The following is a 15600-nucleotide window of genomic DNA, read 5'->3' as shown; positions in this document are numbered from 1 at the left end:
GAACCTTATGAAAGAAATCGAGGAAGACACAAAGAAATGGAAAAACATTCCATGCTCATGGATTGGAAGAACAAATATTGTTAAAATGTCTATGTTACCCAAAGCAATCTACACATTCAACACAATCCCTATCAAAATACCATCAGCATTTTCCATAGACCCAGAGCAAACAATCCTAAAACTTGTATGGAACCAGAAAAGACCCCAATAGCAAAAGTAATATTGCAAAAGAAATCCAAAGCTGGAGGCATCATGATTCCAGACTTCAAGCTATATTACAAAGCTGTAATCATCAAGACAGTATGGTACCGGCACAAAAACAGACACATAGATCAATGGAACAGAACAGAGAATCCAGAAGTGGACCCTCGACTCTATGGTCAATTTATCTTCCACAAAGCAGGACTGAATACCCAATGGAAAAAAGACGCTCTCTTCAACAAATGGTGTTGGGAAAATTGGACAGCTACATGCAAAAGAATGAAACTTGACCACTCTCTCACACCATACACAAAGATAAACTCCAAATGGATGAAAGACCTAAATGTGAGACAGGAATCCATCAGAATCCTAGAGGAGAGCATAGGCAGCAACCTCTAGGACAGCAACCTTTTTCATGACACATCTCCAAAGGCAAGGGAAACAAAAGAAAAAATGAACTTGTGGGACTTCATCAAGATAAAAAGCTTCTGCACAGCCAAGGAAACAGTCAAAAAAACTAAGAGGCAGCCCACGGAATGGGAGAAGATATCTGCAAATGTCTTAATCAGATAAAGGGCTAATATCCAAAATCTATAAAGAACTTATCAAAGTCAACACCCAAAGAATAAATAATCCAAGCAAGAAATGGGCAGAAGACACGAATAGACATTCTCCAAAGAAAACATACAAATGGACAACAGACACATGAAAAAATGTTCCATATCACTTGGGAAATACAAATCAAAATCATAATGAGATACCACCTCATTAACAAGTCAGGAAATGACAGATGTTGGCAAGGATGAGGAGAAAGGGGAACCCTCTTGCCCTGTTGGCGGGAGTGGAAACTGGTACCTAATTCTGGAGAAGAATTTGGAGGTTCCTCAAAAAGTTAAAAACAGAACTTCCCTATGACCCAGCAATTGCACTACTAGGTATTTATCCCAAAGATACAAATATAGTGACCCGAAGGGGCACCTGCATCCCAATGTTTATAGCAGCAATGTCCACACCAGCCAAACTATGGAAAGAGCCCAGATGTCCATTGACAGATGAATGGATAAAGAAGATGTGGTATATATGGAATGGAATGTATATACGTGGTATGTATAATGGAATACTACTCAGCCATCAAAACAATGAAATCTTGCCATTTGCAATGATGTAGATGGAACTGGTGGGATTACGCTAAGCAAAATAAATCAGAGAAAGACAATTATCATATGATCTCATGCATACGTGGAATTAAAGAAACAAAATAGAGGATCATGGGGAAGAGAGGAAAAATACAACAAGATGAGAGAGAGGGAGACAGGCCATAAGAGGCTCTTAATCATAGGAAACAAACTGAGGGTTGCTGGAGGGGAGGTGGTGGGGGATGGGGTAACCGGGTGCTGGGCATTAAGGAGGGCACGTGATGTAATGAGCACTGTGTATTATATGAGACTGATGAATCACTGGCCTCTACCTCTGAAACAAATAATACATTATATGTTAATTAATTGGATTTAAATAAAAAAATAAAGAGCACCCTTGCATAAAAATAAACAGACAGACAGAAAGTAGACCAGTGATTACCTGGTGACGGGACGGTTGGGGGAGGGAAGGATTGTAAGGGCATCAGGGAATTTTTTGAGAATGATGACTATGTTCATTATCATGGGTATATACATGTGTCAAAACTCATCAAATTGTGTTTGTTTAAAAACGTCTTCCCCTATGGACTCTGGGAAACAAACTGAGGGTTTCAGAGGGGAGGGAGTGGGGGATTGGGCTAGGCCGGGGCTGGGTATTAAGGAGGGCACGTATTGCATGGAGCACTGGGTGTTATAGGCAAACAATGAATCATGGAACACTACATCAAAAACTAATGATGTACTGTATGGGGAATAACATAACATAATAAAAAAATTTAAAAAAATTTTCCCCTAGAGCTGATAAGGGGGTGTGGTACCTGGCCCATTTGGTACTCCTATTCTGGAAAATTCTACTCCTTAACTGGCATTCTTAGAGAAGTATTCCACCAAGGCTTCCAAATTGTCTTTCTGTAAAAATATTTTTTCATTATTTATTGATTTAAGAGAGAGAGCGCGAGCACGAGCAGGGCCAGAGGGAGAGGGAAAAGCAGACTCTGCTGAGCAGGGAGCCTGACGTGCAACTTGACTCCAGGCACCTGGGATCATGATCTGAGCTGAAGGCAGACGCTTAACTGACTGAGCCACCCAGGGGCCCCCAAATTATCTTTTGTAAACAGAATGGAATGGAGTAAGTATGTACTTTGATCTGCCTTCTGCTGTAGGCCTGCCAACTCCGGAACCTAGAGTCAACCTCTGTCCCCAGCAGACGAGGAAAATGAAAGGCAATGGGCTGCTCCAAGGTCACTTTCAGGTCATGGCCAACCCAGTGGTTTGTCCTCCCACATGCCAACTGTGGGCCTGTGCTCAGGTCACTGGGACACCTGGCTTCCTAAACCCTTCATAGATGTCCATTGTTTTTCTGGTACGTGTTTTCCCTGTGAGGCTGGATTGAGACCATTTTCTCTGTCGTTCAGAGTTTATAAGGACGCTCTTGGAAACCGGTCTCAGTTTCAGGGCAATGGTATTCCATCCTTCCATTGTATCCCCAGGTCACAACTCTTTCGTCCTCCTGAGCCGCTTTGGTCATTGGTGCCTTTATCCCAACTCTTTACGTGGCCAGCCTCACCCCTCTGGAGACCTCATGAACCCAGACTCTGCACAGGCAGTCTGAGGATCAGGCTGACATACCTGTGCTTGGCCGGGGTAATAAATGCCTTCATTATCCCGGACCACCCAGCTAATATTTTATCTTCAATATGAATGCCTCACTCCACAAAGGCCCTGTTGTTCTCACCCTTAGGCTGTGGCAAAGCCTGACCATAATCTCCCTGTTCCTAAAGGACTCACAGGGCTCAGGTTCAAACTTTTGTGAGCACTTGCAAAATCCTTTGGGAAATCAGTGTAGTTTATAGCAGTGTCTTATGCCACACCTCTCAGGCTCATCTGCCCCACTTAGCGGATTTCCAAGTGAGCCCGTGCACCACACACAGAGTGGCCCCTAGCGCCTGCCTCTGCCCACGTGTCAGGGCTGACTCAGGAGCTCAGGCTCCCACCTTACCCCCTTTCAGCCTCGGCCACCCCTCTTGAAAGGACTATGTGCTCTGCACACATCGCAGAGATACGGGAGGGCACAGGAAGGAAACCCACTGAACTAAAGAAGCTCATAAACTATTGACCTCCTTCCATCCTGCCTCCATATACCCCGGAAGAGAAGAGCAGGAGAGGCCTGCCGATGTGGACAAAGACCTGCCCTGGCTGTTTATCTTCCTGACAATAAAAAGGCCTCCTCATTGTAGCCAAACTGTTGCTGAAAATTCTGTTTTCACTGGTGAAACAGATAACTTTTGTCGAATGGCCCGCTGGCTCCTTGTTCTCAGTGTGGTCCGTGGACAAGCAGCCTCGGCATCTGCTGGGAGTATGTTGGAAATGCAGAGTCTCAGGTCCCTCCCAGTGTTACTGAATCAGAATCTGTATTTTCATGAGATCCTCAGGGGATCCGGGCCTAAGATGATGTCTCAAAAAACCACTGTTGAATGTTCCCCAAAGAGAAAGCTAATCAGCACCTTGGTATACCAAATGGGGAAGGCATGGTTGTTTCCTGGGCCTTTTTGGCAGTTTCTAGCATTCTAGAATTCCATAAAGGGTTGATTCTCCAGTGGCCCTGATGGGAATTTTTCTGGAAGAAGGGAAAGAACACCATCCTTGCCGGGAAATTGAGCAAGGACAGAAGCTATGCATGGGCCCAACAGCAAGAGCTCCAACGCGCCAAGGCTGATCCCCTGCTCTAGAGCTCTCTGCTGTTCTTATGCTAGATCCCTTTGTGTCAGGTGATGGGATGGGAGATTGTTCTTGCTTCTGTATTGCTGTAACCCGTCCTCTAAGATTCACTTTTGTTGTATCCCAAAGTTTTGGGACCCATGTCTTATCGTTGTTCTTTACTTCCATTTAATTTTTACTTCATCTTAGAATTCCTGCTTGAATCACTAATCGTTTGGGAGAATGTTCTTTGACCTCCATGTATTCATGGTCTTCCCTGGTGTTTTCTTGTGGTTGATTTCTAGTCCATAGCATTGTGGTCAGAAAAGATGCATGCTATGATTTCCATCTTTTTAATTAGTGGAGACTTGTTCTGTGGCCTAATAGTGATCTGTTCTGGAGGACGTTTCATGTGCACGCAAACGGAATGAGTGTTCTGCTGTTTTAGGACGGGATGCTCTGCATGCGTCTGTTAAAAGCAGTGCATCACCCAAAGCCACTGTTTCCTTGTTGATTTTCATTTTGGATCAAGTCCACATTAATAGAAGTGGGGTGTTAGAACCCCTACTGTATTGCATTACAGTCAATTAGTTGCCTGCTGTTTTTTATTAACTATTTTTTTTTTTTTAGATTTTATTTATTCGACAGAGATAGAGACAGCCAGTGAGAGAGGGAACACAAGCAGGGGGAGTGGGAAGGAAGAAGCAGGCTCATAGCGGAAGAGCCTGATGTGGGGCTCGATCCCATAACGGCGGGATCACGCCCTGAGCCGAAGGCAGACGCTTAACCGCTGTGGCACCCAGGCACCACTTATTAACTATTTTATAAAAGTATTTGAGTCCTCCTATGATGGGTGTCTAAATATTTAAAATTGTTCTATCTTCTTGTTGCATTGTCTCCATGATTATGACACAGTGTCCTTCTTTGTGTCTTACTACTCTTTTTTTTTTTTTCATTCTGTTTTGTCTGATAGAAGTATTCCTACCTCTGCTTTGTTTTGGCAACCACGTGCATGCTAGATGCTTCTCATCTCCTCACTTTCAATGTGCAGGGGACTCAGTAGGTCTGGGGGCTCAAGCTGAGTACCCAATTTTGGACAAATTGGTGTAAGAGTGGAAACTGAGACTAAGTGTGTAAACTAGAGAATGTTTGAGACATGGACTTCAGAACAACATGGACCTAAAAGTCCCCTTGACCACCAAGGAGAGGGTGGGTTTCTCTGGTCAAGGATATGGGCCATGGGGCACCATCGTGGCTCTGCCTTTAAGTTTCTGCCTTCGACTCAGGTCATGATCACAGGGTCCTGGAATGCAGGACTGCATCAGACTCCCTGCTCCAACAGAAACCTGCTTCTCCCTCTCACACTCCCCTGCTTCTGTTCAATCTCTTACTATCGCTCTCTGTCCAATAAGTTTTAAAAAACTTAAAAAAAAAAAACGATATGACCCATTATCCTGGCAAGAGAGAACCCATCCCTGATCCACCAGATGCCAGCCAGGGAACAGTGGCTACCATGGATCGGACACAGAGCCTGGGGCCTGGAGGGAACTGCTGCTTCAGAAGAACTGCATAAGGAGATGCACGAAGGCTGGAAATCCTGGCTCCTAGGTCAGCATAGATGTTCATGGAACCAGGCTCAGGTGTGCCCTTTAAAGTACCCCTCCCATCTTTTCCCAACACACAAAACAAGCAGGAAAGGGAATCCAGAGATCACTGACAAGAATCCCAGAAAGATTACAAACTTGGTAAACGGCCAACGGGGAGACTGAGGCTGGAAAGTCCTGCCTGCCCTGAGTCCATCTGCAAATTATCTTCCTCTGGCTTTGTCCCCTTCACACGCAGGATTTGATCTCCTTCCGTGTTTTTCCCCACTAGGTGCTGATGCAGTTCCAGAGATTGAACTACAATACGACAAGTTCCAAATACGGGGGCAATACAAAACCAAACACAAAACCAAAAAAGCATCTCAACGGAAGAAGCAGGACACAGTCTTCCTGGCCTTAGAGCGGAGAAAGGCAACCCCAGTCCTGGGGCAGGAAGGAGTTCTGGGGCGTACAAGTCTTAAGGACTCCCACTTTCAGTGGTTGTTGCTATTCCTGGGAAAGTCCCTGCAACCTCTAAATCTCAGGAGTTCTGAGGGGCTGTCTCTGCTGTTTGCTCAAATTCATTGACTGAAATGGACCCATGCTCTGAGTAAGGGGGATTTGGGGGTGCCCTCCAGTGGCTAGGGAGAAGGGCTGGCACTTCTCCTTCCTCCCACGTACAGTAGCTGATGACTCTGGGGGATTTCCTAGGTCAGGAACGAATATGAGAGTCTGTGCAAGTTTTCCATTACTGCAGGAAGTAAAAGACCCAAACCACACACATGGGCTCTAAAACAAAACAAGGGCTTTAATCTCCTAACATGCAAATCTATCACGGTACTATTTAAAACAACTAAATGGTGCCCCCTACATAAGGAAATAGATGGGGGGAAGGGGTGTGGAGACAATGGGCACAAGGATGCAGCTGCTGAGGAATCCCTGCAGGGCCACTGGACACTTGCTCAGTCCTGAGGTTGACTGCGGCCAGTTCTTCTCCTTCTTGAGTGCTGCTGACCAGCTAGGACCGGGGCTCCAGCTGGCAGGACAGGGTGTAGCTAAGGACAGAGGGACACCTGTGAGTTGCCCAGGAGCTTCCATTCAAGAGTCCCTGCCAGTGTTTGCCCACAGCTGGAGTCTGGCGCCCCGGCAACAAGGCCTGAGGCTGCCCAGGGAAGGAGGATCCCAGGAGTGGCCAGCAGAAAGAGTCCACCCTGAACCTCACCGACCCAGCTCCTGATGGGCCTCACCTCTCAGCCTCGCTGAGCGGCTCCATAGCCTGGAACCAGGCCCAAAAAGGATCCTCGGGCTCTAGGGTGTAATTCTCGGCAGCCACCTGGAGCAGCATGATGTCCGTCATGACTTGATATTCCTGAGCAGAGAGAGAAGCACAGGATGTATAGGGAGCCTGGGGGGGGGGGCGGGGAGCTGCAGGGTCTGGTGAGGGTTGAGCACCGGGACGGGGCACCCATCCCAGGTCCTGGCACACATGGCCATCCTCCTCCCTGCAGATTCATCCGGTCTCCACCTGTTCTCAGAGATGAGTATCAGTAGCCCCTCCTCCGGGAAGTCCTCCTGGATGCCATGCTCTGTCCCCATCTCCTAACGGGATGGGACTTGCACTGCTTTCTTCTCAAGGGATCCCAGGAAATGTGAGGTGGAGGGGATGGAGCCAAGCAATGTTCTTCCCAGGGACATCTCTGAGGCCCACTCCCTACCCTTCCCTGCGGGAAGCGCCACATATGCTCACCTTATTTCTTTTTTGGTGGTTGATCTCATTCCCCTGGAATGCAGACAAAGTCCATCAGAATGAGGCCCCTGGTTCTTAGGAGCACTTGATTCCCATCCCTTCTCATGCTGCACCATGGCCAGGACCCATGAGGGGGCCGTGCATACACAGATAGTGGGCCTGGGATCTAGGCCAGGCTCTGGGGTCCAGAGAAAGGAGGACATGGGCCAGATGGACTGGCTACAGGTCGGGACCCTGCAGCACCACCCTCTCAGAAGACAGTAGGGGAGGCCGAAGCCTCAGGCAGGAAGGGGCTGCTGCGGCTACTGAGGTGCTTGCTGACGTGGAGGGTCCTGACTTCATTCTCCCCCCACGGGCAAACTCACCGGGGGAGGCTGAGGTCCACTCAGACAGACCTCACGCAGCTTTGCCTTCAGGAAGCTCTGCTGCTTCACCAGTCTTCGGCACCGGGAGCCGTGGCCTAACTGCAGCCTCACCTCGCTCATCCCTGAGATGGGCAACAGCCCCCAGGCTCACAGGGTAGCCGTGAGGCTGTCATGACGGGAGGTTTGCCGAGTCCTGAGAGCTCAGGGCTCAGTACAGGGGCGTTCTGCTCCCAAACCTCCGGATTCTGGTCCCTCCCCCACAATCCTCAGGCTCACCCACCTCCAGATAGTCCTCCATGGCGGTATCTAACATCACCAGCTCGGTGAGGAAAGTGCCAAGGAAAGGCACGACACCCTGTGTCATGAGGGGGAGGGTTGGGATGAGTCCCTGCTCTCTGGTGTCCACAGGGACCCTCCACTGAAAATGCTCCAGCCTCCTAGCCCACCCCAGGGGCTCACGTGGAGCAGCCTAGGACCCTTAGCAGCCTCCCCCCACGGGTTCCCTTTCCCCTCCCCCCCCAGAACATCAGACTCCTCCTCATCACCTTCAGGGCCTGCTTTTCAAAAATGCCAGGGAATGGAGCACTAGGTCGGTCCCTCCCCACCCGCAAAACCCATTCTCTATGGACCACTCTGGACCCTCCTCCTGGTCCTTTTGAAATAAGAATTGTAGAAGCTGTGGCCCCAGAAGCCGCAGCTGGAGTGGGAAGGCCCCCCCCTTCCTGATCTTTCCTTTTTGGGAGGCTTCCAGCCCTCAGGGAGGAGCCCTCCTCCTCCTCTGACTTTGGAGGCCCTGGGCCTCAGGCACACTCACCTTCTTCTGCATCCTCTTCTGGGCTCCCCGGAGGGCCATCACCATGGTGGCAAATCTATTGGATGGTCGCTCCTGCAGGGCCAAGGACAAGTTCCTTGAGACCATCATACCCTCAGGCCACTTGCCCCCACCATCTTGGACTTCAGAACCTAGACATCTGACCTAACTCATACTGATCCTGAGGCCCCATTATCCAGGAGCAGGCCGTGAGTGATTCCAGAACAATCTCACTCCAACGTTCACTCCATGTGTGACCTTGAGCTTGCAGCCTGGCCTCCCCGAGCCTGTTTTCTCATCGGGAAACGTGACAACTCCACCTATCTCCCATGGTCTCCTGAGGACTCAGGGTCCTATTACTCTCATCATTGTTGTGGCCCTCAACCCAGCCCAACCCCATCACTGAGCACAGGTCTGTCCTCTGGGCTCTCCAGGTTTGTAAAGGCCCCCACCTGGACCAGCTGTCGACACAGAGAGAGAGGGTGTCTAGGCTAGGGAGTCTGCTTGGACACCACCTGCTTGCCCCCTCGCCGCCAACGGCATCCTCACCTAGGCTGTTGCCACATTCATGACAAAGGCTTCCCCTCCCCAAGGAATGCTTCAGACCATTCCCGACTTCATCCACTCAGGACCCTGTTCCCTCCCACCCCTCCTCTCTTTCCAGACCTGCACCTTCCAGGCTACCTTGATGAGCAGGTTCCTGCACTGTGCGGTGTCCTTGCTGCACAGCTTTTGAAAGATCCTCAATGGCTTCCTGAAGAGAGGCAAGGGAGGCAGGATCAATGGACGAATAATGTGGCAGGGTTGAGTGCGAGTGCCTTTTCTTTGAGAACCCCAGAGTGTCAACCTGCCTGGTTGAGGGTTTCTTCTGGGATCCTCTGAGCACTAAGGTCTTTGTAGGACATGGGAGGGAGCTCTCATGTGGCTCGTCCTGGGCCTCCCTTCCCATATTCATTGAGAAACACTGTTTGGGTCAATTTGGGGTTCAAATGGGCAGAGAACTTAGTGGCTGTCAAGGAAACACGTGAAGAGATTTAATGCAGCTCAGCCCCGTGTGGGACATTTGGCAAAACTGATTTCTAAAGCGGGAGGCATGGTGACCTCCTCACCAGGGAGGCTGAGAGACGCACCCACCAGCCCAGGTCCTGTGGTCGGGGTTTGCCGCCTCCCAGAAGGTCCAAGCTGCCTGAGGGGGAAGAGGACAAGCCTCTGGGAGCTCCCTCGTCCATCCTGGTCCCTCCATGGAGAGAGGCCTACTCACCTGGAAACCTTCCCCCACGTGTTCTCGAGGCGGTGAATGGAGACACTCTGCAGAGCCGAGAGGATGGCACGTAAGGACGAGTAGTTCCTCAGGGTTTGACAGGCCTGGGGAGGGAAGAGAATGGGCTGTCACTTGGGGAGCCGGCACCTGATTGGCTCTCAAGCTTCAGTCCCCCTCAGGGGAAAGTGCTCCTGCTGGAGGAAGCCGCTGTCCAGGGACCTGCCGAAGGGCACACGTGAGGCCCAGAGGAGGAGGAAGATTTTACCTCACTCCAAGGAAGGAGCCAGGCAGAAACGGAGCATCCCAGCATGGGGCCATGCAAGGCGAGGTCAGCATGCCCCTGGACGGAAGAGCCTAGGGACTGCACAGTCCCTAGGGCAAAGACCAGGGCCTTCCACCCTGAGACCTGATCAAGGGAAGAGCAGTGCCCGAGACTCAGGAGAGCACCTCGGCTGGGCTTCCCGTTGCATACCTTGGCCACCTTGATCCAGTGCTCCACCACCATGGCCCTGTCCCGGGCTGTCATGCTTGGGTTGCCAAGGCAGGTGGTGATGACACACTTGGCCACACCGTTGAACTGGGCGACAGTGGCCCGGACTGTGGGTGCCAGGTGCTCATTGCCAGGCTTGTTGCGCTTGGACCAGACGGAGCCCAGGCACTGATGGGGCAGCAGCTTCTTGAACAGCTCCTAGAGAACAGGCGGACCTTGGTTCACCCAGCCATTTCCCATGCAAGACTCATGTCCTACGTAGGGGTCACAGGTCAGAGCTGGACCTCAGGGAGCTGAGAATCTGGCCTGAGCCTGGTTGGAGACCGTGGATTTCATTCCACTGTTTTTCCCTGAGGGAACCCAGTACACAATGACCCAGGAGCAAACAGAGCAAGGGAAGGAAGGAGGGCATTGGCACCCTGATCATGCTCAGGAACTCCCAGCTCCAGGTGGCACTGCAAGGTGGTCCAACCCAAGGGGGCTTCTTCCCCTCCCCTCCAACTGGCCATCCCCCTGGTCCTTCCCCCCTTTCAGATGCACATTCTCACACGGGAGCTGCAACCACACGTTTTTCCATCTGCCCTGTCCTCATGGACACATCAGATGCCTAATCAACGCTGAGGGTACTCATCCTCCAAGGCACATGAGTGGGTGACCCATGGACTTGACTGAACACAGGGAGCTGCCCTCCTCCACCCACGGGACCAGGGCCTGCCCATTGGTCTCTCCATTCTGGCTCATTTCTTCTCCCTAGTACCTCCGTATCAGTGCTTATCAGGGTCTCTCGCTACAGTCCGCAGCTGGACAGTGAAAGCTTGGGGCTAAGCACCTTGATGGGTTGACAGGGTTGGGAAGTGGTGGAGCTGAGATTTGGTCCCAGACCATAGGAGTCCACATCAGGGAAAGGCAGGTGTGGGGCAGGTGAGAGCAGAAGGAAGGCCTGCCCCTGGCCCACCCTGAGAGCCCAGCTGCTCACCGCATCCATATACGTGAGCTGCTCTGCCACCAGCCTGGGAGGGAAGTCCAGGAGGTCGGGCTTCTCCTCACCCAGCTGGTTCTTTGGGGTGACACAGCGGTGGCAGGAAGCCTCTGGGGCCGCGGTGGGCTCTGTGGCTGTTGCCTGAGTGAAACTTTCTAGCAAAAAGGGTGGTCCAGCTGACTGCTGCTCAGCACCCGGCACACATGCAGAAGATGGGAGCACGGGTTGCAGTTCTGGAACAGCTGACGGAGGGGAGGCTGGCTCTGACACCGCAGGTGACAGTTGACACAGAGCCGGGGTCGCCTCTAGCTCTATAGGAGGCCCTGTTCCTGGCTCTGCCGCTGGAAGGAGCCCTGGAGCTGGCACTGGGGCAGGAGACAGAGAAAGGTTCATCCACATCACTGACTTTCCGGATGCCTTTGCAAAACCAGGACAGACCCCATGGCCTTGAAAGGAATACCCAGCCCATGAACCGCATCCCAGTTAGCCTTCCCAGCTTGCCATCCCCCTTACCCTCCACCTCTGCCTCAGTGAGCGCCAGAAGTTCCCGCTGCATCAGGAGAAGGGGGACATGGTTTGTCAGGTCCCAGGCATGCCACTTCAGAACCATGGCCCCATGCACATAGGCCACCTTGATCTCGACACGGTCACAGCCCAGGGACTGATAGATAGCCTGCAAATTCTGGTCAGGCCAGGTACCCAAGATGGGACACAGGGTGCTGGGGAGAGTCATATGTGGAGCAGAGTCAGAGGCCTGGCCTTGCATTGCACATGCTACTCCCACAGCACCGTTCTTTCTGTATGGGTCCCAGAGGATGGCCCCAGCCCCCTTCCAACCCCTCTCTAGCTGCCCTCGTATTGGGAGGCCTGGTCCTCCTGAAAACCTGAATGAGTCTGGTTTTTCCACTTCTCCTCTCCTCTACCTGGCCATGGGCCTGGTCTATTCTATCCTCCATGCACACCAGTATCAAGGCTCAGGTTGGAGGCAGATTTGTGAGTGGTCGGCTCAGCACACCCTCGGTTCTTGGCCCCGGTTGGGGTGGTCAGCAGGGAGGGGCAGGCAGAGCAAGTTGGGGCCGTCAAAGGGATGGGTGTTTCAGGCACCCACTGAGCCCAGACTGTGCTCTGCCGCCCAGAGGGCCCGGGACCCCCTCCACAGCCTTCTTTGACTCATTTGCTTCTTCACATGAAGCCCCCCAGATGAAGCCCACCCACTGGAAATCAAGAGATCGGTGAGATCCCTGGTTCGGCAAATCCCTCCCCAGCCACCACCCCTGTAGTCCCCCACCCTGCTCTGTGGAGGCAGCCAGCCCTGCTTCTGGACCCAAACCCCTGTCCCAGTTTTACTTGATCATTTCATCTGTCCTGTGATCCAGCTCTTGGTGGATCCTTTCAAAGCTAGAGGAGGCTACGAAGATATCACATCTAACAACCATTGGACATGCATGCTTAGGGTGTGCAGAGTGCCTATCTGACCCTCTGACTAGAACTGAGACCCAGACACTGTATCTCCTCTGTCCATTCACATTCCTAGGTGCTTAATATACATTCTTGAATGACTACTTCCCAGCCCGCACTTTCCAAATCCTGAGTGGCCCGTGGGCTGGTCTGCCTGCTCCCAGTGTGCCCCTGAGCTGCTCACACAAAGGACAACTACCAGAACCATCTAGATGGAATCTCAGAAGTCCTTTGCACATGGGGAAACTGCCTGCTTTGCATTTCCTTTCGTCAACCCAGAAGGGCCACCGGCCTGTGAGGGTTGCACTTGAGAGCTTCTTGACCGGAGAGAGAGAACTATTAAGCAAGAAGATGCCCAGCACGTCCAGGAGCCCTTTCTACAGAGCCAAGCACCAGAGTAGCCCGTGCCATGTTTCCTCCCATGATTTCCTACAGTAACTGTATGAGGTTCATCCTCTTAACCACCCCAGTTTTCAGAAGAGGAAAGGGAAGGTCAGAGAGGGGTAGTGCCATTCCCGAGATGTACACCCAGTAGATGGGAGGCTCACCCTGTGCTGTGCATGGGGTGGGCACTCACCGATTGAACTGCTGGCCCAGGACCTGTGTGGCTGAAGTGAACATCTCGTACATGCAGAAGATCGTTGAGGTGGTTGAGATGCTCCCATCTGGGAAGGATGGCACCAGGGACTGTACGAAACGCTCCATTGTGCCTTCTCGGAGCCTCAGCATCGTCTGGGCCTCATCCAGGGACAGGGATGATTCCTTTTCCCACCAGGTAGAGAAGGGGGGTGTGGGGGGCAATGGAGTCAGCTTCAACACCACGAACCACCAGGATGATCAGGGTCTGGTGCTCAGACCAGAGAGTCCCATCCCTTCGGGAACTTGTGCAAGAAAAGGGACTTGAGGGCCCACCCAGAAAAAGGCTCTAGGCTTGAAAGTACAATTGCCTTTAGGGGTGAAATGAGAAAGCATTGGTCACTTCAACACATCTTGTTAGCTGAGCCACCACAGCCTTTCTCTCTCTGAATAGGCTTTATTAAGAACTGTATGCCTTTGAGTCATCAGTCAACATCCCTACTGCAGACAGGAGAAAGCAGAGGCTTAGCATCTCCAACGCTGCTAGAGATCATAGACGTTGGGCCTGAGAACTGTCCAGAGCATGGAATGCATGGCATTTCCCTAGGCTGCTGCGGCCTGGTCTGTTCCTCAGGTGGGGAGAAAGGTTCAGGGGAAATCCACCTTCCTCGGCAGGCCCCATGGGAGCCGGTTGTTTCTAGTGTGGGTTCTGGCCTTGCCGTGATCATCTGTGGGTCCTGAGATTGGACATCAATCTGGACCTGTTCTCACCCCAGACCAGCATTGGATGCTGTTGTGGGCCGAGGCACCTGCTGCTTGTCAAGGGAGATGGAGTAGCTGAGCCCTTGGAGCAAGCAGCTCCTCAAAGATGGCCTGGATTGAACTCTGAAAAGACAGAGTCCACTACCTGGGCCAGGAGGCATCAGAGGCCTTGCACCCAATCCGTGCTTGAAAGGCTGAATCACGGTGGCAGACAACCTCCCATACGGAGGTCCAAAAAGACATATGAGGACACAGCTTGTGACCCGGGGGACATACAATGAGTCGATGTGTTCTGAGAGGTGATACGTTACAGAGGAACATATAGAATGGCTTCATCCCACCGTTCCTTTTATGTTCAATCACCCTGTGTGGGGTGAGGATTCATAAGGCCTTGGACACGTTCTCCAAGGACAGTGGAGCTGGGTTCTACACAGGATGGCTGGGGTGAGTCAAGAAAATACTCAAAACAGTAGCAAAATGCAAAGACACTCATGGCTGTGGGAAAAGTCACACAAAACAGAATGAAACAGAATAACCCACGCCCCAAACTGCAAAAAACATGAACACTATTCTCTACCATTCCCACCTATGTGAAGAGTGTCTTCCTACCTTCTCCCACAGCTGGTGGTGGAGGTGTGGATACTGGGATGACTTTGTGGTTGGGCCTGCGGGGCACTCATATAGAAACACCATGGGAGGGCCCCAGGTTTGTCCCCATATTTGTGTGGGGGCCCTGGGTGCGTGGAACCCTCTTCCCATTCTCACCTCAGAGCGGCACTGATCCTGGGTGGCCTGGTGCACCTGCCACTTGTCTAGGGCGTTGTAGTTGAAGTCCCAGACCAGCTCTTCGATGACCTCCTGGGTGCAGCTCTGAAAATGCAGTGCCCCATAGACATGGGGTCAAGAGACATTAGTGTCCTCCCGGGACATTGCCACAAGGGGCCACCCGCATTAGAAATCCTGCTCTCCAGTTGAGGCAAAGAGGGGCAGCTGAAAAGACATCGAGCAAGGACGTAGCCGGATGAAACTCTAGAGCTCGTGATTAACATCGAGGTAGTTGAGCTTGGTCCCCAGTGCTCAGCTTCTCATCCCGCCTGCTATGACCTGGGGTGTGAACATGAAAGATGGGCCAGGCTTCCAACACCTGGCAGCTTCCTTCTGCCCAGGAAGGGTGTGTCCCACATCCTCTGTCCCCTTCTCTACACATAGACAACCAGCCCCCCACCCCAACACACACACAGGGACACACATAATGAGGGGCAAGAGGTGTGGGCCTGCTGAGGTGACATCACAGTTGTTGCCTGCTCTCCAGTGGGCTGCCCTGAGCTGCCTCGTGTTACCTGTTGGTGTCTCCTGCCACATGTCCAGAGGGCTCGGAAAAGCGGGCTGAGCCGACGTCTACAATTATTTGAAAGTCTCTCTCTCTGGGCTTGCCTGGGCCCAGAGACCCTGAAGGGAGGAACACAGCAAGAGAACATCTTGCTCTCTCGAATGTCTCCACTCAAGTGAGCTGGAGAGCAGGTTGTCTTTTGAA

The 15600-nt window shown here is 51.9% G+C and overlaps 1 protein-coding gene across 1 annotated transcript; it reads right to left on the bottom strand.

The window, feature by feature from the left end:
* Positions 1-8287: 8287 nt before the first annotated feature.
* On the bottom strand, positions 8288-10483 carry LOC130543906 (ral guanine nucleotide dissociation stimulator-like). Its single transcript, XM_057313023.1, has 4 exons — positions 10274-10483; positions 9802-9905; positions 9225-9294; positions 8288-8615 (listed from the first exon to the last, which is right to left on the bottom strand). The coding sequence occupies exons 1-4, from the start codon at positions 10325-10327 to the stop codon at positions 8484-8486; spliced, it is 360 nt and encodes a 119-aa protein (XP_057169006.1). The 5' UTR covers positions 10328-10483; the 3' UTR covers positions 8288-8483.
* Positions 10484-15600: the final 5117 nt, after the last annotated feature.

Source organism: Ursus arctos, unplaced genomic scaffold, assembly GCF_023065955.2.
Source record: "Ursus arctos isolate Adak ecotype North America unplaced genomic scaffold, UrsArc2.0 scaffold_16, whole genome shotgun sequence".
Taxonomy (NCBI): domain Eukaryota; kingdom Metazoa; phylum Chordata; class Mammalia; order Carnivora; family Ursidae; genus Ursus; species Ursus arctos.
Note: the sequence above shows the minus strand (reverse complement) of the source record. Positions and strands in the feature narration are given on the sequence as shown.

Excerpts from the sequence above, each read along its gene's own strand:
- LOC130543906 (XM_057313023.1), bottom strand. The coding sequence starts at position 10,327 with ATGACAGCCCGGGACAGGGCCATGGTGGTGGAGCACTGGATCAAGGTG. Across the intron at positions 9,906-10,273 it reads ACTGGATCAAGGTGGCCAAG|GCCTGTCAAACCCTGAGGAA; the intron begins GTATGCAACGGG and ends TTCCCTCCCCAG. Across the intron at positions 9,295-9,801 it reads ACGTGGGGGAAGGTTTCCAG|GAAGCCATTGAGGATCTTTC; the intron begins GTGAGTAGGCCT and ends GCCTCTCTTCAG.